Here is a 27,062-nt window from a genome sequence, read left to right as displayed (position 1 = left end):
AAAAATTGTTTAGATTTAGAAAATGGGGAAAAGATGCACTAAATGACAACTGTGTAACAAGGCAGGTGTGCAAAATATCAGCAGCATTTAACAGATAGAAGGAGAAAAAACCCACTCTACACTCTCTGATTATTTGAAGTAGTTGCATTGCTAAAACCAGTCCTGCAAAACACTCACGTGAATAATCCTTACTGTGGCAAGTAGTCCAATTGTTCTCAGCACTGGTGAAAGGCAGTGGCCTGGCAGCTTTGAGGAATGAAGTTCTTTTTTTTTTTATTAGCCGGGCAAGTTTCCCAACAAACATTGCCTGGTCAGCCTGCTTAAACCCCAATTTGGAGAGGGGGGGATAAGCTTTTTCTCAGGCTAGCAGGCAGTTTGGTTTCCAAAGATCACATAATTCTTACTTGTATTTGGAGGCTGTCAATCAGCAAAAAGTAAAGGGAGAGATTTTGCAGGAAAATACAGCTCTAATCCACCCAACTTGCATCAGAGAAGGACCACCTTGTTGCCCTCTGCAGATTCTGAAGAGGCCATGCCCAAAGCCTGTGCCCAAAGCCTGTGCCAGTGTGTGTTTCAAGGGTGCTCACAGTCCCCATATTAGTCCTGGGAAGCAACCCTCCCTTCTACTCGTCCTGATTCCCTTGTCCACTTCCACTCCCTCTCTTTCTCAGGCTGCTCTCTAGGAACAGCTTCCATCCAGCTTGAGACCCTTCTAATTGATGCTGGTGAAAAACCTGGTAGCTTTTTTGTCCATACCCTGTATGCTCCCAGGCCTGCCCTAACCCAGTACTCAATCACAAAGAACAAGACCTGGGTTTACACAGTGGGTAAAGTCTGTAAGCCCAGCTCTGACCACTATTCATGCTCTGAAAAGTGAATGCAGAATAATTCTTCAATGTTACTCTGTCTTCTGCAATCATTGTCTATTCCTCTCAGATGGAAACAGACAACAGATAATCAGAACTATTGTGGTGTTTGTTTTCTAGACACAGGTAATTGGAACTTCAGGAACTTCCAAATCAACTGACCCAAGATTCTACCCTTCCACCAAAAGAACTATCAGCAGTGCAAGATGTAACTCAACTTGTGGACAGGCGACAGGGGCAAGTGGGATTCATGGTACGTTTCACAGCTGTTTGAGCAGACACCATTTGTGGAGAGCAGTGATTATACTGCAGAATGTGGAATTGCCCAGGGTTTACCTAGAAGTTTCATCAGGTACCACTAGCACCAGCAGTGCTGAAAGCTGTAGCAGCAGTCCTGGTTGGCAGAAGGTGGCATATCAGCTGCTTGCACATGATCCAGTGCCACTTGGAAAAAACTTGAACTGCTTTCAGTAAAAATATCGTGATTTGGTCTGCTCGGGATAGACTTTTAGTCAGAGCAGTCAAAGGCAGCTTTAGCACCTTCTGTGCAGGAGGCAGTGGGGCTGCATGAAACACAGCCTCTGTCGTACAGGAGTGATGTGTTCTCCAGGGTGTGTTTGTGGCAGCTGTTACTGGATTTTAACATCAGGTAGTGGACAAGGCATTGACCATTACTGAGACTGTGAACTGCGCAAGGGTGCTTGCAGAAGTCAGAGCAGATCTGGAGGTTTTCTGGTACCCTGCTAGTCACCTTTTGTTCTATGTCAAAGCACACTTCATTGAAAGAGAGGTACTGTCTGAAATGTTGCCTTTTCCGGTTGCGTGGCTGCTAAACATGTGGGTCTTGAGACGTTTAATACAGCTGGCATCTTCTGATGCGGCTTCAGCTGCAACAGTCATGGGGGAGGGAAGACAGCCCTGCGTGGAAGCTCTTCCCGCTGGTACCGGGGCTGCAGAGGGGAGCTGCCGGCGGGCGCGCTGGCCCCGCCGGCCGGGCCCCACCATCGGCCCGGGCGGAGGTCGGGCTGGCTCCCCGCCCGCCCTGGGCAATGGCAGCACCGTCTGCGGCCCCCGGCCCCGCTCGGGGGGATCCCGCTGCCCCCCGAGCCGGGGGCTCCGCGGCGGAGGGCGGCGGTGCCGGGCGTGGGGCGCGGGGCTGGCGGCGGAGCGCGGGGGGTGCGGGGGCGGGGGGGTGTGCAGCTCTCGCTAGCGCTGCTTGTGGTCACAGCCAGGCAAGCTCACATCCCATCTGGATCACGCTCGCTCTCTCCCTTCTGCTTTCCTACCATAGAGTTGCGCTGGAAACAGAAGATAGAGGGAGTGTAGGAGCTCGCCATCTCCAAGCGATCTACATTGGGAAAAACATGGAGTCGGCTCCGGCAGCCCCCGATCCAGCAGCCAGTGAGCCGGGCAGCAGCGTCTCCGAGGCGGCCGCCGGCGCCAGGGACACCCCGGTGAACCTGGAGCCTGCCCGGAAAAGCGATGCGCCGGCTCCCGTCCGCAGGCAGAGCTACTCCAGCAGCAGCAGAGGTAGGGAGACTTGGGGAAGGGGGAGGGGGCCGGGGGAGTGGGATCGGGGGGTGGGTGGGAATAGGAAGAGGGGGGTAAGAGAGAAGGGGGAAATGCAGCAATTTAATCCCCTGGTTTATTGCTCGTGCTTGTTGAAGCCGCGCACGCAAAGAAGCCGGGCTTCTACCCCCTGCAAAACCTTGCAAACTTTTATAGCTTCTTTTAATTGCTGCAGGAGGAGGGACAAACGCAATGAAAATATTGAGCGGTGTTTGGTGCTTTCCTGTCTGTCTCGTTTATTGCCTGTGGTATCCGGATGGGTACTGTGCCCCTGAAATTACATAATTTTATAAATATATAAAGCAACAGCGGGAGTATTGGGATTCAAGGGAACAAACTTTTAAAGCTGCAGTGTCCTTCCTCCCCCCCTTTTTTCTCCCCCTCGTCTGTCTCCTTTTGACAGTTTCTCAACTGGTGTGCTGTGGCTTGTTGTGAATGGGGGATCTGTGATTAAACACGAGATTTGCGGTCTGCGGGTGACTTATTCACTCTGTTGTGCGCTGTTTTCCCTTAATTCATTTAAGTGTATCTTAAAAATTATTTCATCGCGGAGCGGATGACCTCGTAGCTGCTGTGTTGTTGAAGGTGCACAACTTCGCAGAGGGGGTCTCCGTGCGCCCGAGGATTCTCTTACCGCTCCCCGAATAAACCGCTGCAGACAAAACGAGCCCCTTCCCCCCCCCGGCTTTTTCCGCCGCCAGCTGTCAAAGCCCTGCTGCCTCAGGTTGCGTCTGGGAGCCGTGCGGGTCAGCTCGGGGCGGTGGAAGTTTGGCGTTAGCGGCCGAGCCGAGCCGCGCCGCGCCGGCGGCGGGAGAGCTGCGCGCTGCCGGGCGGAGCGGAGCGGAGCGGGGCGGGAGAGCCGCTCCCGCCGCGGCGCGGACGCGGGCCCAGCTGCAAACGCCCGCCGGAGTTTTGCCGAGACGTGCGATAGGGAGGAGGCTGCGGCTTTAATTACTTGTAAATAATTTATGAAGCGTTGCTCCTACAAGAGGGGAGCGCGCTAGAGAGGCTTCGCTCGGTAAAAATAAATCCCTCGGTGATGGGTAAAAAAAAAAAAAAAAAAAAAAAAAGAATTAAATAACGCTGTGTATTGAAAGAAATGACGGGCGGAGAAAAGTACGTGCCCGGCGGGAGCGCAGTCCCCTCGGCGGGGCTGGGGCAGCGATGCTCGGCCGCCGGCGGTGGGGAGACCGTCTCTCCTCGGACGGAGGGGGTTCGAGTTGTAGATCGGAATATGGCTGATCATGTGTTGGCTTGTGTTTTACAGTATTTTTCCCCTTTTGGCCACACCCCCCCTTCCTAGGCAGCTTCCCACTCAGGGAATCCGCGTACAGTAAAAGCCATCGAGATGTCACACGCCGAAACATTTAATTAGAGACGATTGGCGAGCAGGGAGCGCGCCGTTCGGCGGATGCCGAGGCGAGGAGGAGCGGGCTCGGCCGGAGGAGGCCGGGTGGCCACGGGCGTGTGCGCAGGGAGCGTTTGGCTGCGCGGGGTATATTTAGAGCTTGCGAGAGTGGATTTGGAATGCAAGCGCCTTATGTAACGAAGTTAATCAGAAACACTGGAGAAAATTTCCTTAATTTGTCGGGGAGTTTTCTGGATGTTTGCGGAGCCGGCCGTAGTTCGTGGGTGTTACACAACGCCCCCCCCTCCCGGCTCTCCGGCTCAGCGCTCCGGCGGCGCAGGCAGATGGTGCTGCCGGGGAGCGGGGCCGGCGTTTGGGGAGGGGGGCAACTTTGGGATCCCATCAATTATGTAACACTCGGCTGTCGCTTCTCTATGGATGCGAAAAAAAAAAAAAAAAAAGGAGAGGGGGGGGGTGGTGCTGGGAAGCCTGGGCAGCTCGGGCGGTGAGGGTGTTTTCTCGGCGGTGCCGAATTGTTTAGGCTCTGGTACTGCTAACCTGCTGACCCACATGTCCTTCCTCTCTCTTGGGGAAGGGGAAGGAGCAGGGGGCCAGGCGCTCGCCCGGGCTCGCAGCCGCCGCACGCAGGCAGGCTCCGCGTTATGTAACAGTCTGAGTGGGAAAGCGAAGGTCAGTGATGGAGGCATCCCCGGCAACACAATGGCCAAAGCCCTGCGCGCCGGGGCTCCGCAGCCTGGGCAGCGAAATAAAGCCCGCGGCGGCAATTGGCGTGTGGTTTGTAAGGGCTTGGGAAGGGAGAGTGCAGAAGGAAAAGGAGAGTGGCAGGGTTTTGGGGAGGGGGGTGGGGGTGGGGGGAAGTGTTTGGGTTTTTTCGGATGATGTAATGGAGTTGGCAGAAAATACAAGTCTACTCCTAGAGTGCAAACAGTAAGAGAATTGTAGCTGGCATTCTGTGCTAATGTTGCATAAATTAGTGTATTGGAAGGAAATTGACCTATACAATACACACCAGCTGATTGTGCCTTTCTAGTAGTTAAAAGTTGGAGATACAGAACCACACAGGAAAACGTGACAATGACAACATTTTGGTTTCCTTGAAGTCAGGACTTGATGGATGGATTAGGTGTTAGGGGTCCCTGTAGACTTGCAGGTTTGTGGTTTTTAATATATTTTATTATTATTGTTTTTAGTTATTGAAATAGCGCTTTATTTCTTGCCTTTTTTGTTTTTAATAGAGTCCTTTATATCTTGTGGCAACAATGTGACCTTAATGTGTGACTAGTATAGGTGAAATTATTTTTAGAACTGTTACCTTATAAGCTCATATGTTCAGCTGTGTATTGTGTTCAGAAATTTACTTGTTTGGGTCACAGTTGTGCCATGTGTTGTAAGCAGGCAGCTCTGGACTCTCACGTGAGCTGAGTGGAGGACAGACACAAACATATAGATATTTAGGTATATGTCCACATTTATACACCTCTCTGACTGTAAAAATCCTTATTTTTGATTTGGCAAATGCTACAGATATTTGTTTAATATCCTTTATTTTCATAGTTGCACACACTGCAAAGCTGCTTTGAAACGTTTGGGTTTATAATAATCAGTGTACATAAGGACTGAAGAAAACAGAACTAAAGAGACCACTGTTGATGGAGAAGTGGAGAGAGTTTGCTGTGGAATAAATTCTTAAGTGAAGCTTTATTTATTATAATATATTTTCAAAATACTTTATTGCTTGATATGCCAACCTGTCCGTACCGTCAGATCCTTACATAACGTGGTTTTTATTTTGCAGAGGTTATGCTGGTTTTGTGTAGAATACTTAACTCGAAAATGTAAATTCTGAGTTACCAAAAGCCCTTTTCAAATGGGGAGTTATGTGATATATTTAGTATATGGGGGCATGCATGCATACTTGCATGCTTCAAAAAAATTCCCTGCAGTCTGATATTAAAACGGATTCTTAGGAAATTGTCACCATACTGGAAAAAGCAGGAAATGGATAAAAAGCCTGGTTTTTCCCCCAGAGGGATGTTATTACTGCTGACAGTAGTTAAAATTTTCTGAAGACCAGTGACTGACCAGCAGGTTGAATTTCAGTCTGAGTGTGGATGTGTGTGTGTGTTCTGCAACAAGGGTTTGTGGTTTGCCATGCTTGCTAGAAGGAATGCTTCCCTCACCAGCCCTGGCCCTGGACTGTGGCTTTTATTGACATTTATTTCACTTTGCAGGCTTTGACCTCCATGAAGTTCTCCCCATGCTGCAGTCTAAGGCTTAATATTTTATTAGTCCCCCTAGAAATATTTATAATTGAATAAACTCTATTTTAGTAAAGAACTGCTGTCACATTAAAAAGCAAAGTCCATAAAAAGCTTTTAAATCTGCTAAAAAATGCTTAGTTTGTTTGGAACTGAGCTCTTGGTTTCAGAGGTAAGTCAAGAGAGGATGTCTTTAAGACAGCTCTTGCATCATTGGATGATGCCATGTGCAAATATTTTTATGATGCTTAATATTTAATAATTGAAAACTGCAGCTACCTAGGTACTTGTTCTTCTATTCTGGCTGTTGAGGTTCTGAGTGTATTTGCTGTTTTCCAGAACCATTTGGAATTTTTTGTGGTGTTGTCTCTTTATCCTGATCCTGCCTCTCCTGGTAGATTGTGGCACGTTGCTTTTGTGCTTTTTTAAAAATTTGGATGATGCTCCACAAGTCGGGATGTAACATCATTAACAGTGACAACAATAGGTTTGTGGTGTTCTTTTCTTTAGGCATTCATTTTTTTCCCCCCTAGATTTTATCCATTTCTGGATTTAGATTATTCTACAGAGCACAACCACAATACAACATTTTTCACGTTGTTCTCAGGAGGACTCTTTGAATTTTGTAAATTTCCATGCTTTCTGTAGATCCTTTGGGTTGCCTTTGTCATCACTGAGGACTATTCTGCATGCACCACTGATTTAGTCCTATTTTGGTAGATGATATGTGCTTTGAATCCTTTAAAGTACAGCATTGTTTTAAATGTTTGTAGCATAGGAGCAATAATAGCAGCAGTATGTTGTTCTCCTAGGAACAATGCAGTTCTCTTATTTCAATAAACTGTAACCTATTCTCTTATTTTATTTGCTTGAGAAACATCTCAGGTGCTCATAAACCAGTATGTAATAACTGTTGTCATTCAACCAAATGCTGTAATTTTACTAAATAAAGAACATAGTTTGTAATAGAGATTAATGGGCTGTGTGACAATTTCAGTTTTGGGTATAGCATTGCATCTGAATGGAAAGGGCAATTTCAGCTTTGAGAGGGTGTCTTTTTTTTTTCCCCTTCCAATATTTGTTTTTAAGCTACAAAAATACGTGTTGGGGAAAATCTCAAATGACCCAGTCAGTTTTGTTGGATTTAGTCAGAGAGCTATCCCAGTGAAAAGGGGGAAAATCCCAACCTTGTTTTAAATTACTGTGATATCTGTATCACTCTTAAAATTAATTTGTGAATAGGATATCCATTCTTCACTGAAATATTTTTAAGACTGTGCTTTCAGTGACGGCCAATGATAGGAACAGACATTAAAAAAATGAAAAAAAGAAAAAGAAAATTCAGAGTATATCTAAATGCACTGGCAAGTGTGGGTGCTGTGTAGCTTCAGGATTGTTTTCAGGCTCTGTGCTTCTTGCTGCTGCTTGGGGAGCAAAGGGGCTGCAGTGGCAGCTGCTGAAACACAGCCAGGGAAAGGGGAATGCTGGGCCCAGGTAGTTTACAGCTGTAAAAATGCAACAATTCACTTGGCTCAGGGCCTTCCATTCCCATGCTGCAGGGCAGTTTTCACCCCCCCAGCTGTCTGTCCATCCTAGACATTTTGGCAAGAGGCTGCCTGTCATCCCAGGGCCTTTGGGTGGGATGCTGGAGTGGGGAGCAGTGTCTGCTTCTCAAGAAAAAACTGAATTATTTTTCTCTGTCACACTTTTGCCTGGACTTGAGCTTGCTGTGGAGATAGTTGTTTTTTTTGGGTTTTTTTTTGTTTTTTTTTTTTTTCCTGTGGCTTTGGCAGAAGAGGAAGTTCTGGTGGGTAAAGTGTTGAATAATCTTTCAGAGTGTGTGGAAGCATCCTTCATATGCAGATTTCTGCTATCCTGTTTTCTTTGACTCTTTTTTTCCCCAAGTATCTTGTGTTTCACCTGTTCCCAGGGCTGTCTTTGTAGCTTGGATAATCACTTCTGGAAATGTACTGTACAGAGCTGCTGGTTTTGTATATACTCAGAGTTGGCAGACAGGTCACACATCCTGCAAAGATTCTTACAGATGTGTAGAGGAGAGCCCTGCAGAGCAGAGTCTGAATACCCTAGTGTCACTAGATCCATGTTGCACATTTGGTGTCATAACCTGATCACATTGGTTATTAGGGTTGTTACAATTTTTTTTTTTTTGGTCCTAGTGTTCTGATAGGAGGCACCTCTACAGCTCTGTCTGATGATTAGAAACCTTCTTTTCACTTATAAGTATCTGTGTTCATGATCACTTAGCTCACTTGCTTCTTTTGTATTCTATAAAAACTCCTTGGACTGAAAATGAAGAAGAGCCTGGTATTTTATTTTGTGATAGCTGAACCAACAGGGAGCTCTGTTCTATGGCTCACAGTTTAGCACTTCAACATACCTGTTGTAGATGGTCTGTGCTGATGGAAATATGAGAACAACTTGGGCTGTGTGTCATGAGGAGCTAATCATCTAATTTCTTTAATGTAAAGGTTGTGAATTTTTCTTCATACCATTATCTGAAGTCTCATCTAGGTACGTTTCATTCTTGGCAACAACTGAGCTCTTCAGAGACTGTGTATTGGGGTGTGTATTTTCATGAAGAAATTGTGGGGCTTATTTTACAGCAGATGAATCTTACAGTTTAGCCTCATTGCACTGCTCATTTGGAAGGATCCCCAGGTGTTTTAAACACTATTGGGAACCATTTTGCTTATTACTGAAATCCAGCCATTTCTTGTGTGGAATCCGACAGCTGTTTAATGGTGCTCAGCCATGCTAAGCAGATCAGAATGGAAAGTGAAGAATACCATACCTGATTGAAACACTCAGAGGGATTTTGGATACAGATAATATAATTATCTGCATTGGAATTGGGTCAAACAGCTCTATTCCTGTAGAAAATTACTAGATATTTTCAGTGGCAGTGTATGGTCAAGAAATTGGTTTGAAATACCTTCCTGAAAATTATACCCCCAGCAGTGGGATAATTGAAGATCCTGCTGCTTACCCTATTGTGATCACCAGTTGCAGAATGATCAGTGTTTTTAGGTATTTTTGGATGTATTAATTGTTTGGTTCCATGCTGGTATGTGAAATCTTATAAACCAGGGGGGATGCCTGGGATGCTGCAGGTCTTGCTTTTGAAAAGCAAATTTCTTTACTGGTGAATTCCTTAAATAGCGAGTTGCTGTCCGTGAAATGTGCTCATATTTACAGAGGTTTTAAAATGGTTCTGGGGGGGATCTCTTGACACTAAGCCAGTAGGGAATGGGGGGAGGTAGGTGTCAGGCCTTGTCTTGTGAGGATATTGATGACTGTGGAGAAAATGCAGCTCCTTTCCAGTTGTCTTCAATTTCACTTCCCATGTAATCCTGCAGAACAGAGTATAAACAGAAGATCTGCAAAGGAACAGAAGTCAAAACTCATGATCAGCTGTATGTACATAAATGTCCTAGTAATAATGACCAACTGCAGAGTCATTCATTGGTAATTTAATCTAATAATTTCTATGCACTTCTAAAGGAACACACTATGAGGCTGGTGACTTCTGAGAAATTGCTGCACTGTTACAGTGTTTGAGCTGGCATTATAACAGCATGAGAGATTGTGAGATGGAGAACAAAGTTAGTGTGGAAACTGAGCTGAGAGAAATTGCCAGCAGAATATGAGAAAGCAGAGTTGGACTGTGATAACCTCCCTTGTAGAATCAAATTAAACCATTTTTAAAGGCTTTGTTGATTTTTAGTTTGTAGTTGTGCTATGTATTTACTTCACATGGGTGCAGGAGATTAATGAGGCAGGTGTAGTGATCATGGGATGAAAAACTGTGGTGCTGCTGTTCTTTTTAAATGTTTCATTTCATACTGACTGTGGGGTGTTTACAGCATTAATTAGCAATATATCTGTGGGCTTTAGTTCTGCAACTGTTCAAATGTATTGAAAGTATTTAATATGCAGAGGCAATGGAAATTATAACTTCGAGAAGGAGGATGGACAGAGAAGCCCCTCTCCCTTTTTTTATTTGTATTTTTTTATTTTTATTTAAATTTTATTGCACTTACATCTTTAAAAACTGCATGCTTGTCCAAAGAGGTGGTTCATGTGAAGAATGGGGAATATATGGCCAGGAACTCTGCAGCTAGTTTTGACAATATGGCTGAAAGAAGACAAAAGGAAAAATAAAAATCAAACCCCAGAGGTAGAGTACATAGCAAATGCCATTGAGTGTGTATTCAATAGCACTGCCAGCTCCTTACCTGGGAGAGAAGAGTTTTTTCCATAGTTATGTGCAGGTGTATGCCATGTACTTCTGAAATAAATATATATATATAAAACTGTAGACACCATGGGGAAGATTTAAATTATGTATTAGTAGAGCTTGGCCTGACTGTTTTGGCACTGAAGCAAGGTCTGTTAGATAGTCAAGGGTAAAACCAAGGCCAAGACTTGTGAAATACTGATTATAGGGTTTATTTTATTCCTGTAGTGGAATTATGAGACTGCTTTAAAGGAGGATTTCTCTTCATAGTTTCCCTTCAAATGTCAGGAAAGAATGCCTTTTTATGAACTAATAGGTGACTTTGCCAAAGTCTGTACCAAATGTAAATAGGAGGCCTCTGCTGCATTACACCTTTTAACTAAGGGCAGAAAGGTAAGGTTTAAACTATTTCTTTATAAGAAGTCTTGAAATTTGATAAGACAGGCTAAAGTACAGCCTTTGCTAATACTTTACTTGAACAAAAAAAAACCCCTGTCAGCATAAAGCATCTCCCAAATCCTGTGTATATTAAAAAATAAAATAAAATGAAACCAATCTCAAAGGAAACTGGGGCATATTAAAAACCTTTCTCTGCATCCTGCTTCATTAGTGTAATATTCAAGAGGAGTTTTTTAGTAATTTGTGTTGTCATTAAAGAAGTTAGGAAAGGGTCCTTTACTGCCTGGGTTGTTAGAGAGGCCTTTTAAAAATTCTAATGAAATATACTCTGAACTGTTGCCATCTTCAGTGGAGTCAGGGTGTTCTTGAGATAATACATGAAAATATTAGTTAGAAAGAGCACAAAAGCAACTCTTTCCAGGACTGATGCTTGGAGGAATAATGGACAAAGCAATGTACAGTGGTGATGTACTTCCAGTCCCTTAGCAATCTTGCCAATCCATCAGTGACCAGACAGGCTTTACACTTTGAGAATCTTGAAAAAACTAAACCACTGAGTTGTTTCTAGAGATTTCATTTCCACCCAACACTCTTAATGTTTGTCATTTTCTGCTGGAATCAGGTGTATTTTTAAGAAGTGATCTGATTTTCATGAGTGTGAATTTGCCAGAGATCAGTCTAGGTCAGTCATATGTTGGCAGCATGAAAGCCACCCTTGACTATTAGAAGAATTCTGCTCTGCTGGCAGAAGAATGGATCCTGTGGCAATTTATGTGTGTTTAATACTAATTGTGGATGATTCTGTTGATGTCAGTGATAGCACTTCAGTGCAGGGTAAAACTAGACATGCATGTGTAGTAGAGATCAAGAGAGCTGCAAGTAATCAAGAACTGCACTGGGAAATGGTTTAAGAAATAAGAAATTTTGGCACCAATGAAAATGACTCTGAATAAAAGATGAATTAACTGTAGTTTTCACAGTAGGTAGGGCTGGGTGAGTAATTGTAATTATTTTGGCAGATACGTTGTTACTCTGCTATAATTTTGCTTTCAGGATCATACTGTGGCTTTATTGCTGGAGGAGAATTTGTATCCCTACTTCAGAGCAGCTGTTAGGAAATGAGCAAGATTTTCCTCAGGTACAAAACCTGAGTTGCACTTGTCTGTTGCTATATATGGAACGTGTTTCCTAAGTTTACTAAAGGTTTTAATTTCTAGCCACTGACATCTTAGCTCTATTCTTATAACAATCAAAAAGTCGCTTTTGTTTTGTGATGGAAAAAATGGAGGGAAAGGTGAACTGATTGTAGGGATTTAGCTTCAGAGAATTTAATAAGCTGACTGTTGAGGTGGCCTGCCTTACTGGCATTTCTCTCTCTTGATATTGCCTGCCTCTAACATGGTTTGATCATAACTGAATTATTTTCCTGTTTTGTTTTTTTTTCTGAGTAAATCACACTATACCACTTGGCCTCCTTTTAGGGATACACAGTTCTAGCTCATGAGAAATTGCAGTTGTTAATTTTTTTGGATGATAATACCCCACTGAAATTCCCAGGCCAGGTCAGCAGTATCCCAGAGATGCTTTAGTGTGACATGCAGTGTAGTATCTAAGGCTGTGCCAAAGAACAAGGGAAAATATTTTAATTTTTTTTAAAACTGAAGCAAAATCCTTCCAAAATTCTAGCTAGTCATTAACTTGCCACAGCAGTGCTCAAGGCAGTCTGTCACTAAAATCTTTGGTTTCAGTTCTCTGAAGAATGCTCCCCCATACAACATTCACCTTAGAGAGGATAAGGACAAAAGCTTCTGGATGAAGCCAGGATTAGCAGAGCAGCTAGGTTTACAGGTAACCACGGGCTCCCATTTAGCAAGCTGTATTTGGCCACAGGGTTGGGTTTCCCAAGTCCACCTTTCTGTTCTTTTCAGCCCAATTTAGAGACTGGAGAAATGGCTCGTTGAGGATCTCTGTAATTGTCAAATCTCCTCAGAATTTCTTCCACGTATCCTTTGTTTTCTTTGCCACAACGGAGGTTCAAAGCAGAATGTCTTTAGGGATTTGAGAGAAAATGATCACAAGTGGCGAGGTGGGGACTCATGCCAATACACTGAAAATATTTTGTTGCATTGCTTTTCTCTGCACACAGCAGAACACACACTGGAAGCAAACTTGGCTCTGAAAAGGCAGCAATAGAAAATGTAAAAACAAACCCAGAAAGGAAGTAAATGAAGCCAAAGGGGGAACAGGGTAGTTTTGGGTAATGAACAGTAAAAGAAAGATGTGGAACTTAAGGAAGAAGTGTAATGAAAGGGCACAAAAGAAAGATGACTGATTTGGAGAACAGCCTGGAAAAAAAACCCCAAACATTTGCAGAAGGACTGGAGTGGGGGGGAAGCTACAGTGTCTGCTGAGGGGAAGGGAATTTACTGCCTTATTTCCTCTGTACAATTAATATGGTCTTATTCTGTGATCTTGTCTTTGCTGTGGAATGTAATAAAATCTGTTTTAGTGCATGGTGTTGCCTCAGATTTGCTTCAGCACCCTATTGTTTCCAATGAGCTCTGCCTAAATTTTTTTGCCATTGATGTTGTGCTAATGTGTTATATGAATTATTTGTCTTATCTCAGTCCTGTGAAATTAGAAGCCCTTTCCCACAGTGTGTTAAGCAGATTAAAATGAAAGCCTGTTTTTATGGTCCAGCAACAGTGCAAGTATTTGGGGAAAAAAAAAAAAGAAAGAAAAAGAGTTGTGAGCTAACAGTGGGGTGCTCTGAGGACTCTTTATGAAGCAAACTCATCTTGTCACCTAAATGGTGAGATGATAAGTTCCAAGCTTCTCTTGAAAAGGTTTATAGTGTTTCCTCTGGTGCCTTAATCTGGGGGGAAAACTTTGGGATTGGTAATTTCTACTAAGATACCTGTTGTCATTGTCATTTGACATTAATTTGTGAGGCATCTCTGAAGAAAGTTTGATAAAAAATAGATGAATGGCTGTGGTAGGGGGTAAGCAATATTCCCTTTTTTGGTGAAGTTCTTATATATTGTAAGTATTTTTCAGCATACTTTGACCAGATCAGCACAGAGAAACTTGGTTTTAGTTTGTCTCAGGTAGTGTCTGATTTTTGCAACCACATTTAAATGTAAATATAAGCAGTTGAAGTTTTTGTAATCCTGGCAACTCTATATGATGTTTCTCCATAAAAGTAAATATTTCTACTATTATGTTTTTCTAATGTTTTAGATGTAAACACATTGCTCTTGATATGCAATATTTTTTTCATATTTTATTTGTGTATTTTAAGCAGAGAGACTTACAACTGCTGGACCTTACTGAGGGAGAAGTTTTATAGATATAAACCAAGAACATATAGTGAATAATTAAGCTATATTAAAATTAAAGCATTAGCGATTTTTAATACCTTTAAGGTAATTTAAATTTAAAACATACTTTAGATTAAAATCATATGAAGCTGTTCTGCATGACTTCCACCAGACTTTATTAAGGACTAAGCACTCTACTTGCCAACTTCTAGAGATTACATTTTTATTTGTAATTTGTCTTCTAATATGCAGTTAATAGCAATATGGCAGGCAGTTAGTTTTGCAAAATCAGGTAGGCTTCTAATCTGTAGAGGTCTTCCTAATACATGCAAAACCACTTTATTCAAGGCATTGCCATAATAATTAGCCTCTTTGCATTTTCCTTAAAGACAATTTGGAGGAAAGATTCCTTCCAGTGACACAGATTTGGTTATTAATTTGTTTCCTATTCTGTTTGAATATTCTCATCAATATTCCACATGGGAGGGTGTCCATTCCTTCACATTTGTTTCAAACCTCCCATGGTGAGACTGGCAGGAGGTGGTGCAGATGTGATGTGCTTTTCTGACTATCCCATTTGTCCACCTGGATCCAGCTGTCCCAGAGCTGCTGTGCTCAGAATGGTGGGACAGGGGTCTGAAATGTCCATAATTTATATTCTTTTGTGCCACAAGAGGTTAATTCCATTTGTTGTCTCTGATGAGAATCCTCACTATGGCCATTGAAGTTATTAAGAGGGAAATGTCTTGCAGCAGAGCAAGTGAAACAAGAGTGAAACAAGCACCACCAACTCTGTTTGAATTCCTTGCCATCAGTGTCTCCTGTGGTTCTGTCTACCTCAAATCCACACCTAGAAACTGAAAGGGATGACTGGGCTTTAAAACCTCCTTTTCTCTGGAACTCCCTTCCCCTTGTGTGCAGTGCTTGGGGACAAAAGTGTTGGGAAGGCTCTGGTTTGGTGACATCTGACACTACTGCAGGTTGAAATGTGAGTTGGCTCCACAGAAGTTTGCATCATTAACTATCAAAGACTGTTTAATGTGAACTGGAGTTTCAGATCCAAGATGTGAAAATAACTGAAATATAGTGTGTTATGTAACTTTAAGTTGCTAATACACAGTTGTGTTACAGAGAAGGATTAAGGGGCAAATTTTATCCAAAGGCACTTTCAGGAACTGGAGTTATCCAAAATATTGTTAGTCATCCTTTCAGGTTTTTATTAGCAGTATCTTGCTGAGACAGGTGATTGTTAAAATGGGAAGTGTGGTTAGTTCCAGTCTGAAGCTGTGTTTAAGTGAACTTTTTCCAGCAAAGGGGAAATGGATCACTGCTGTGGTCTTTAGCCAGAGAAACAAACCTGAGATCTGCTTTTTAGTTCATGTGTTCAGCACTGGAGAAACCTGTGTTTGATAGACTTTGGAGTAAAAAATAGGTTTGTGTACCTGGAGAAGAGATGGAATCTTGGCTGTCAGTGAGAATGGACTCCTCTCATATCAACCTCCAAAGCAACAGTTACCCTATTGCACTGAATTGAATATTGAATATTACACTGAATATTGCACTGTGCATGGCTCACCTCCTATTTACAGCACAGACCAAAGTCAGCAATAGGTTTGAAATGGAACTGAGCTTCCAGAAACCAGCCCAAATATCAACAAAACCTCTCCCATCTTAGTATGAGGAGCTTTAATTGAGGCATCATGCAAATCTTGTTAATAATGTAATGACTCTCCATTAATTCTCATTGCTGTTATGTCAGTTGATTTTCAGCTACTTGATCCATCATCAATTTGTCAGTCCTAGGGAAGACTCTTTTTATATTCAGATATTGTAAAATGTTTTTTGTTTCTGTTGATTCTCTAATTTTTGCATCTTTCCCGAGATGACTGATCTCTGAATTAAAATTCCCATTTTAGGAGTAGAAATATCTGTTGAAATTCTTTTTCCTTACTTCCTCAATACTTACATGTTGTCCTTTTGGAGTAGATTGTACTGCATCCCAAGAGATTAGGTAAAATTCTGGTCTCCTTGCTGTTTGAATCTTGCTAATGCAAGTGTTACCAAGATATTATGTGTTAAATATGCAGCAAAACAACATTGATTTCTTCCTTTCTCTTCTGTATGGTGGAAAGAAGCAGAAGAAGTTTTAGCATTTATCACACCCAAGTGGGAGTAATTTTTCTAACACAATTACTTCTAAAAATGTTTTATATTTATTCAAACAGTTTGTTTCAGCTTTCTTTTCTGAGCTGTGCAGGTTTTTAAAGAGCTCTTTTTCCAACATGAAGATGGTGGGAGCTAGTGGATATTAAAATTTAAGTAAAGTATTTATAGTCCTGGAGGAAAGGTGGATCATCAAGAAAAGAAAACTAACATTGATTATGATAATGATTTGCTTTTTTGGAAGAGTTGTGAAAATTCATCTCCCACTATGGGTCTGTGTCACTTTGAAACTTTCAGCCATTTTTATAAATGGGGTCTCTAAGCTTTTCAGTGTTTTAGATTAAGTGCCAGTCTGGAAGATGAAGTGCCAGGGTAGGTGCTTCCTTCTTGTTAGGGTGGGTCACAGCAGAATTCAGAAACTGGAGATATCCTAAATGTTGTTTCTCATCCTTTCAGCCTTTTATTATCTCAGCCTAATTTAGCTGGTTAATTCTACTATGAAGGTTCCATTCAAAGCATTTAACAGGTAATTCTAAAAGAGCAAAAGAAGGGTTCAGGTAACAGCAAATGCAGTGATATCCCATTAGTAGAAATAATCTTCCAGATTGATTTTTTTTTTTTTAATTGACAAAAATATACCAAATGATGAACTGTTGGTATCAAAATTTAGTGACCAATTAATGGAGACAAGAAGATGTTTTTGTTTCAGAAAATGGATGTGGAGAACAACAACAGGAGCAGATGCAGGTTTGCTCATAAATTGCTAAATGGATGCATGGGAGAACTGCTTCTGAAAGATAAACAGCTGGGAAAGAGTTAGAGAAGTGTTGATTTTTGTCTTAGTGAGATAAGTACTGACAATCAAATGAATAAAAATCATGTTCCAGTAGGTTATTCTTTTACTGACTGGTATCCTTTTTTTTGTTGAAAGTGTAATGGAATTGAGGTCTCCCTCCACGGAGAGTTAGTAAACTGTGTTACACTTGCTTTGTGTTGGAGTAACTGTTTAACTATTTTGATTTTTTTTCTCTGTGCTGCTAAACCTTCTCAGCCTCTTGCCTGTAGGTATTTCTCACTTATTTATTTCTCATATGTCTTATTTCTCATTTATAGCCAGTGTTTTTCGTGGTGAATAAACTTTGTGATACTTTAATGAAATTTAACCTTGCTCATCTCTGTCCCAACAACCTTCCTTCTGGCTAGACAAAATTAAGTGCCAGTCTCTTTGAAGACATTTTTGTGTACAGATTTTTTTCAAGTAACTTTAACTCATTGCTGAAAATGTCTAAGATTATGTGCTGGCAGTAGTCACTACCAATTCTGAATATTAAAAAGGCACTATCTAGTGTTTCCTAGGAAAATTCCAAATTAAAACAAGTGCTCTGGTGAAGGGAGCTGCTAGCCCAGCCATGCTTTAAGGAACTATCACAAGAGGGGTGGTTTTTTGTTTGGTTTTTAAAATTTTTTTTGGCATGAGTCTGGTTGCCAATGTTTTTGTTTTGCTTATATTCTCTTTGTAGGAATGAAAGAAAGGAATATTTTTTGTGAAATCCTCTGAAACTTAATTGTTTAGGCTAGATGAGAACAGACCTTAGAGCCCCACAGGTTCAGTTTATGTGAATGGCCTCTGCTCACTGGAAATGGCAATAAACATATGCAGGGGTTTCAGTGGCTCTTGGAATGTTTCCTGAACAGCTTTTTACTTTTAAATCAGTTTGTGTAGAGTTTGCAAAAAGTAAAAGAAGTGGTGCTGGATTTTTGTTTGCTTTTGCCTTGGTGATGCTGGGTATGTGATCAGTATTGTGTGGTATGAAATAGCCAGGCAATGTAAATAACACAAAATAATAAGTCTTATTTGATAAGCTGAATGAAATTTGTGGGCTCCTACAGGCAAAAAGACAGTATGAATAAAATTAGTTGCTGAAGGAGAGGCACTGCTGCTGTTGTCATTGAAATACTACACAGTCAAACCAATGGCATTGCAATGTACCTAGAGACATTCTGAATTTGGTCATCACTTTTTCTCTCACTTTAAATGATAAGATAATAGCTATAACTAAAAAATCAATGTAGGTACTGTTTCTTCCTCACTATTTCTTCTGATGTGTGGAACTTGTACCTTCTGTGGCAGATAGGGCTGCCAGTGTCTAGCCTGAAGTATAAAGAGTTATTTCCTCCAAGAGTGATCAGTACTGTTCAGTTTAGATTTGACCAGTAAGACAGGGTATATTCTGCCTGCATCAGATCTTTACATGGAGGTTCAGTGTATGCCAATGACCCTAAAGAGATATGGCAGAAATTAGGAAAAATCCAAGTGTGGTATCCTGAGTGGGGCTTGTCTCTGGAAGCATAAATCCTGAAGAGCATGTGGAAGCTGCTCTTTGGGCTGAGGAAAGAAGTATGAAAATACTGTTTGTGTCATAGCTGATTAATGGGCAAAACAAAAAACCTGCATAATACAGAATGGAAAAGAGCAAAGATGAGAGGAACCTCTTCTGAGAGGCTTCTGATGTCTGGAAACCAAATGAGTGAGTAATGTTTTGAAAATGGCTTCAAGTGCTTAGTGCTGATAATAGTTACTTTAAGCCATGGTGAAATGCCCTGTGTGCATTATTGTGTGTCACAAGTCCCAGCAAAGCACCATGCTGGAAGATGTTTACTCAGCTTCCTCACAAAATCAAACTTTACAACTCTTCTGCTCCTTGGTTATTCTGCTGTAGTGGCCTTGAAGCTCTGGCCATTTTCCTTGCAAATGATGACTAAAATCTGCATTACCTGTTTTGATAATTTCCCTTTCTTAGTTGTTTAAAAAGCAACTTCCCCTTTTGGAAGGAGGGGAGCAAGTCTCCATGGCTGATAAGAAGCATTATTGTGTTTCATTTTCCACTGTCAATAGCTTCTCTCCAGGTATGCAATATTGATATCTCTTACTCACCCAAACTGCAGCACAGGGAATAGTCATCCCATGTAGGATTCCTCTAACAATCCATGATGTTGGCACTGTAGATATATATATTTAAGTTCTTCAAAATGTCTGTACTGTCTCACATACAGAAGCTGGTACCTTTAGGGGATAATCAAGGGGATAACTCTTTTGAAGATTGATTAATTAAGTCAGCATACCTGTTTCTCTCCTGTAAACTATACAAATTTAAGCAAGCCCACTGTATTAGAGTGTAAATTCACATCTTGGCACCATGGGTGCTTCAGGCCAGGTGCAGGAGAGGAATTGTCTCACCAGCATGAATTACAGGAAGGAATTAGAGATGGGTGAGTTCATTTAGGGTGCACTTCCACCACTTGCACTTTCAGGGTAAAAAAAAACCCAAGATCAAATGATCTCTTTCTACTTTTTCCTTCTAGCCAAAATTTGAAAAATAATTGTTGGGAGGTTGAGTACTAGATCTTTGTGTTTTTAAAGGGCATAATTTTCAAATTGCTGAGCATCAGTGTTAACCCAGAAAAGCTGAATGTGATTTCACTTAGAGATGCAGCCCTGTCTTCTTGTTCAGGCAGAAAGAGAGTTCTTCCTTTCTTGTGATTGTTGCATTCTTTACAGACTTAGGCAGTAAGCAGAAAAACTCATACTTGTAATCCACTGTGAACAAAAAAAGAAATAGTCAAAATTGTATATTGAGAACAGGTAGCCCACTGCAGTTAGTCTGTGTCAGATCCAATGCAATTATTGTTATAAACTGAGATATTTTCAAATTCCTTTTATTTAAGCCCTGTGTAATATTTTTCATTTTCAAGTAATGTGTGTCTGCTATGGATGGGAAATATTTCAGATAGAATGACACTTCCAGCTCTATATATGCAGTGCCATTTAAATTTTTATGGCTGACTTTAGGGCCTAAATGTACTTTCATGTGCACTTAGGAAGCTGCTGTCAGAATCTACAAATGCCATAACTGAATGTAGAATTTGGCCCTTTATATACTGCTGTATTGTTAAAAAAACCATCAAACCTAACAAACAAAAAGCAAACCAAAACCCCCCAAATCATACCCAAACACAGGAATCCTCATGAAATACATTTTCATGCCTGAAAAATCTTTCATTACAGTAATTTGAAATTTGACCATTTATGTATACAGGTCCTCCAGACATTCTCATTTTAGCTGCTGCTTTCTGGCTCTCTAAAGAATCAATAATATTACTCCAGAAACATTAATGGATCAATAGACTTTGAAGATTAGCAGGTCATGGCCAGGTACAAAATGCATGTTGTAAACCCCAGGTTCTTATATTTGCTTGAATCCTTCCTCAAAAAAAATGACAGAAGGGGTAGCTTTGAACAACAGCCCCCTTTGAATGGATTAATTCCTCGTGTATTTCAAAGGGTTGAGAATATACCAGAGAAACTACAAATGTGGAATTAATTTTCAGTGACTTGAGAATTCAGTTAGCTGACAAATAGTTTTCTTAGATAAGCCAGGATGCTGTGGCTGAAAGTAAGACAGTGAAGAAGGAGTGCTGTATGTGGACTTAAGTTTTTATTTTTCTTGTCTTCCCACCTTGAATTGTAAATGGAGCTGCACAGAAATAGGTGCCTTTATTATTTTGCCTTTTTAGTCACATCTTTATGATTTCAGGGTTTTGTTTTCCGTGCAAGACTGAATGCTAACATCTCTAACCTCAAATAAAGATAAATAGGGTTAATTTGCATCTGCTGAGTGCTAAATTAATCTGTAGCTCTCCAGCACTCAGCTGCAGCTCCTGTCTAGACTTACTAGAGAAGCTAAACCAAGTCCAAGCAGCTTTTGAGGGTCTCTCATAACTGTATTCCAGTGCTATGTTGCTTTTGCATGAAAATAGTGGGGTTGAAAAAAAAGGTGGAAATTTTGAAGTGGCAGACTGGTTAATAAATACAGATAGATTTCCAAGTTCTGTTTGTTTCTTGTCAATAAACGAATCGTATGATATTTTCATTCATTTTCCTTTCTTACTATTCTTACCCTCAAGGTTGTCATCTTTCATTCTCTTTCTTTCATGGGGATTTCAATTTTAGGTATGTTTCCTCTCCCACTGCTATTCTTCAATGCATCAGTTTTGGTCATGTTTGACAGAAGGACAGACATTTCAAAGATAATGGCATATTGCAAGTTTGCTGAGAATAACCATACAGAAGAGGCTTAATTGCAAGCAATTAAATGAAAGTACTTATTATTAGACACTAGAGAATCCATATAGAGGAGTGAGTTTAAAAATTATTCCTCTGCAGAAAAAAAAAATGGCAGTGGAGATTGTAATTGATAATGAGCATCAGACCCCTGTGAAATCTTATTTTAGCAGTGCCAGGCTGGGTGCTGTGTGTGCAGCAGGCTGCATTTACCAGGGAGGCTCAGTAACATGAGTTGCATTAGTGGTAAATCTGTTTTTTCATCCACTGGCTTGCTAATGTGAAGGAGTTAAATTATTTACTTCTGCAGCTGGAAAGGCTCTGGCTCTGCAACAACTGAGAGTCCTGTCTATACACTCCAATTAATAAATTCCCTGACCAGGCCTGGTCTGTAGTACTGCTGGGAAATGAAGGAAAATCTTCCCCAGGGCAATATTATCTGCTTTTCTCCTCTCTTCTGGGGTACTGCTGCTTTTTTTTTGTTTTAATGCTATGATATTACATGGAAACCTGTATTTGGAGCAGCATATGCTGCTCCAAAAAAATTGCAATTGAGGGAATAGATAGAAATTGGTATTTTGGGGACTGGCTGAATGGTTTAATCTGTTATGAAAATGGTTTTGTTCTACTGTATAGTTATCAAAGAGACTTTGTGGGCTTTCCCTTGTCTTTAGGGAAAAGAGACTTAGCAGTTGCAAAGTGCACATAGAATTTTTAGGGCCATTGACAGTTTAATTCAAGAATGATTTAATTAGGGATCCAGAGAACTGGATTCACCATATCCTTAAGTATTGACTGTCCTGAGAGATGCTCTGGCAGATGGTTAGTTCAAAGTGAGTTTACCTTGGGCTCAGTTTCTTTAGACTGACAGCTTTTTTTACTCAATTAAATGAGACAACTGTCAAAAGCACAGACTTGGAGTTGATGCAAATAACTCTGCTGCACAGATAAAGCTTAAATGTGTTCCTTGAGTCAGCTGAAACTGTCAGGTGCTTTGAGTAACTAGTTCAGCCAGCCAGAAAGGCACACGGGCAAGCAGAAGAAAAGGTTGGGAGGTGCCTAAAAATAAAACAACTCCCAGGGTTTTGTTACCTTCATTGATTTTACCTTTTGTCACATAGTGCTAGGCATGTTGGGAACTAGTCTTTGCTTTCACTCTTGTACTCGTTTAAGGAAGGAATTCTTGTTATGTTTTAATTATCCTCAGAAGTTTATTTGTTGTTAATGTGCCCAAAGTCCTTAGGCTATGAAAGCATGAAAATAATGAGCTATTATGATGGAGCTGTCAGGCAGTCCCTAAGCTAACTGTCCTTTGCTCTGAGATTTCAATTGTTTGCAAATAAATTAATAGGTTTTAGTGAAAATTTAGATATCCCTGTTTGCTGTTTGCAGTTAAAATCCGGAGTGTGCTTTTCACCCTCTCTTGCCCACCAAGAAGAACTAAAATAGCTTTTCCTGGTGCTCATCTCATTGAGCAGGCAAGGCCTTGCCTTTCTGTTCCCTCTGTTCAATCCTGCAGCTTCCATTTCATCATGGGTTAGTGGGTTCTGTGAACTTTGTGCAGTAATGAGGAGCTGCTGATGACACACAGCCATTTCAGTGGTGTCTTCTAATGCACCAGGCTTTGTCCAAGGGGAATTGGAAATGAGACTGGTTTAAGTAGGCAACATATGCTCATGGGTGAAAGAGAAGCCACTTGTCTGCTGCCAACCTCAGAATGAGTTGTGGGCATCTTAAAATCTGGAACATAACTGTGAAAGAAGAATAGTAGGCATTGGAGGGAAAAAAGCCAAAAAATGGAGTTCCTGTGGAGAAGGCTGTGATATGTGGGTGTGTTGAAATACAGAATACTTGAATGAAAACTTGTTAAGACTTTAATACTTTCTTAATTGTGACAAGGGAGGAAAATTTGCCTTACACTAAATTTCTTTTTCAAGAAGAGGAGTGGGACAGGGCATGGGCAGTGCTCATCTAGTACCAAAGCAATGGACTGCTCTTATCAAACCACACAGCTCTTTATAAAGCTTTTTATATGTCTTCAAACATAGACTCACAGAAGACTCATCATTTCCATAGTCTAAAATTATTAGAAATATCGACAAACCATTGTGATTTTAAATTTTTAAGATGTGAGAAAAAAGCTCCTTGAAGAGGATAAGGTTTGCATCAAATACAAAGAAAGGAGCCTCTGTCAGTGTATTAAAATAATTGAGTCCCAAGACACATTTTGTTGTACATTGGTAGCCCTTGAATTGCAGCATCTGTTGGATGGCTAATTGATTGCTTCCATTTTCATTCTGCAAATGTATTGGAAATGCAAAATTTTCAAGTCTTACCTGTGAATTTTCTGTGTTGTTACCTAGGTGTGTACCTTGGAATCAAAAAGTTAAATGTTCTGCTTTGGACACATCCTCCTTTGTCAGCTTTGTTAGCTACCTGAGAACTGCTTCCAGTTTTCCCTCCTTATAATTATATATTACCCTGTTTCTTCTACTGTCGTCAGAGTGTAAGTCATGGAGGAGTGTACAATACCAAACTCACAGAAAATAAATGTAACCAGTTCAGAAATAAGGAGGGATATATTTAAAATTTCTTCCTCCCTCGTTAGAATGGGCATTTTTAGAACTTGTGTTATTTTCTTGGCATTTCAGATGGATTCTGAAAGGAACCTTGTCAGCTCAAGTGAAAAAAAAAAAAAAAAGCCCAATCCAATGAGTTGCAGAGGGTTTTTCATTTAAAAAACATACATATATCACTTGATACATTTAACTGACTGATTTGAAAGTATTTTTAAACAAGGAGCATTAATTTCAGTCTCAATGAAAATGCTGACTACAATGGAAGTCAAAGAGAAGAGACGAGAACATCAAAGGCTTTGTAAACGAGACACAGAACTGTCTGCGAGCCTAGAGGGGAAAAGGAATGATGAATCCAGGAGTAATTGGGAGTTTGGGTGTGGCCTGTGGGTGTAATCAACAGGCACTGAATGTAGGAGGAGTGTCTGGGTTGATATAATCTGCTCCATGGGCTGCGTTTCTGGCAGCCAGCATCTGTCATTTTCTGTTCCAGCTTCAGAGATCATTTTTTAGTTTGCTTCTTAATGTGAAAGTTGTTGATTAATACTACATATTGGGAATACGTATTTAAAAGCAGTGTATTTATCTGGCATAGCTGTAGAGGAATAGTTCTGATACTAGAAATATTCTTCTGGCAGATATTGGTGGAAGAAGTTCAGATGAATCTTGATGTGAACGTAACTTAGGGATTGAAGAAACTGAAGATAACTTGGTCAAAGATGATTCTAAGCTCATTTCTCTGTTGTCATCAGCGAAGATTCACTTTTTCTTTGTAGATAGATTTTTTAAAGGGGGAAGCAGTGAAAGTGAAAACAAAGAGAGCATTATGCTGGTTGCTGTCAATTTTAACCTTTGAATTTCCTCAGCACTCTGTGGTGCTCCACACACTGTGTCAGGCAGGATTTGAACCTGTAGGATTGGCTTGGTCTGAGCTGTGCCATCCACTCTCTGCTGAAAAGCACTTTGGCCAGCAGCTCTTATCTCTAGGAAAGAGATCTGTGGATCCAGATCTAGACATCCTGGGTCTCTAGCCACACTTCAGTCTGGTGATTATGTGACTTCATTACATTTTATTTATAGAACCTATGCATTTAGGCAACTGTTGGGGCTCTCAAATTTCTTTCTGGAGTTTCCTTAAAGGGAAAATGGAGGAAAAAAAATTAATGTTTGTTGTACAATGGATAAGTGATGAAACCACTGATGTGGAAGTGGTTGGGCTTGGCCAGCTGTGCACAGGTGACCTGTGCATGTTCAGCTGGATCCCTTTGGGTGTTGGGCTGGCTAGTAGTGCAGTCAGAGCTACTTCCTTGACTGTCTTGCAGAATGTCTAGAAATCCTTGTTAAATTCTGTAAATCCTGCTTTTCTGCCCCAACAAGATTTGCAGTTAAAAGAAAATGAATGTGTTTTTCATAACACAAATGGTAGATGACTGCTTATAAATTTATCAGGTAGCATATTACTTTTTAAATTTTGTGAAGCTGTTGGTTTTTCTTCACCATTCCATCCTTCTTCTGTTCTCATCCTATTGTAGTGTGTTGTATTTTGCTTATGAAGAGAATTATTTTGATGAGTTTCAAGAGACAGTCAATTGTGCTTGTCTTTTAAATATGTTAAAACATATGTTGCTTCAGTTCATGCTTTTGTCACATCACACTCAGCTTCTTAGCTTTCAGGGTTTCAGTATATTTCTTTGGAATGCAGTAATCCAAGAAAAGCTCTGTCACTGTCTATTCCAAACCTGTGAGCTGTAGGATAAGTTGTCAACAGCAGGGATCTAGTGGAAGTCACTACAATCTTCTTTCCTTCTGCAATATCCTCATTCATTTAAGTCTGAAAACAAGTTTCTGTTCAGAGAAGTGAACATTATTCTATCAATTAAGAAGGTGGTTTTTCCTCTCAAATGGAGGAAAGCATTTTCCAGCAAAACTTGAAGGCTTGGCCTGATCAGGTGCTGCTAGAACAGGGGAGGCATCTCTGCTGGTAGAAGGATCTCTTCACCTAAAATAAGCTCTTCAGCTGTGCAAAAGGCAAAATAGAAAAAAAAACCCAAACCAATAACTTTTTGGTATTTCAAATTTATTAGAATGTTGCATGGTAAGATATTAAAAATTAAGTCTATAGACAGTTTCAGGGAGACTTTTCTAGAAGTATTTCAGTTCTGAGTTATTCACATATTTACTGCTACTGCTTTTGGTGTTTATTTTCTGATGCTGGTTGAGTGATGTTATCATTCCCTGACACTGTTCCAATGTCAGTGCTTATTCACCAGTTTCAGCTGAAGGTAGTTCAGTGACTACTTACCTCTTGATAAATGACAAAAGGAGGGAAACAGATTAATAGATTAGTATTAATGGATAGTCATAGGGAAGCACTAATTGCAAGTACTGAAACAGTTTCCTAACAGTGCTAATAATACACCACTCTCATTACCAGTCTCCCTGTTATGATTTCATCACGGTACAGGCACGTGCACTTTGGCTCCTCACTGCATTAAACCCTGGAATTGTCTGTGCTGGTGCCTGCACATGGAGAGGAGAGGCAGCTGCCTCAGCAAGCAGCTCTGCCTTCCCCAGGATTTGGATTTGACTCACTATTGCAGTGGCTGTCACCACCAGCTCTCTGTGACAGGCAGCAAGACTGACCTACCCTGTTATTTCTGTGCAAGAAAGGAACAAAAAAAAATGGCCCTGTATCTTTAAATTTCTCTTAGTTCACATGGCCTGCCTGGCGATAGACCTCTGTCCTAAACCTGCAGAGTTAAATTTACCCAGAATGACAACTGTATACTCAGGGTTTAGTTACATAACAGCAGTTGCTGCGTTTCACATTGCACTAATCCAAACACAGCGATAAAGCAGGCCATGGAAAAGCTGGCTGGGTTTGGTGTGTTACATAGGCAGCAGCACACAGCTTTTCAATTTCTTTTTCTATGCTGCTGATAGTATTCTATGAGTTGGATGTTTAGCCATCCAGTGGCTTATTTGGTGCTTTTAGTGATGTGGTAGCAGAGGATGCTGTTTGTTGTGCAGCTCTGTTTTCTGGAGATGGGTGGGAAGATGGTTGTATGTAACATGCATGTGCCACTGCTTTTAGATAATAATCTTACAGCTGGCGTGCTGTAAGGTGCTGCAGAGGTTAAACACTGCTCAGCTTTCATGGAC

At 41.0% G+C, this 27,062-nt stretch overlaps 1 protein-coding gene across 2 annotated transcripts in view; it reads left to right on the top strand.

Annotated features, from left to right (window-relative positions):
- RORA (RAR related orphan receptor A) overlaps positions 1-27,062 on the top strand; it is a 347,716-nt gene that overhangs the window by 29,459 nt on the left and 291,195 nt on the right. For both annotated transcript variants that reach the window (XM_079318133.1, XM_079318130.1), the window contains exons 2-3: positions 987-1,119; positions 2,158-2,396. In XM_079318133.1, coding sequence (XP_079174259.1) covers positions 2,231-2,396 — 166 coding nt within the window. In that variant the 5' untranslated portion in view covers positions 987-1,119; positions 2,158-2,230. The remainder of the gene's footprint in view (positions 1-986; positions 1,120-2,157; positions 2,397-27,062) is intronic.

The sequence above is a fragment of the Erithacus rubecula genome (genome assembly GCF_903797595.1).
Source record: "Erithacus rubecula genome assembly, chromosome: 14".
In the NCBI taxonomy this organism is placed as follows: domain Eukaryota; kingdom Metazoa; phylum Chordata; class Aves; order Passeriformes; family Muscicapidae; genus Erithacus; species Erithacus rubecula.
This window is presented reverse-complemented; position numbering and strand designations above follow the sequence as displayed.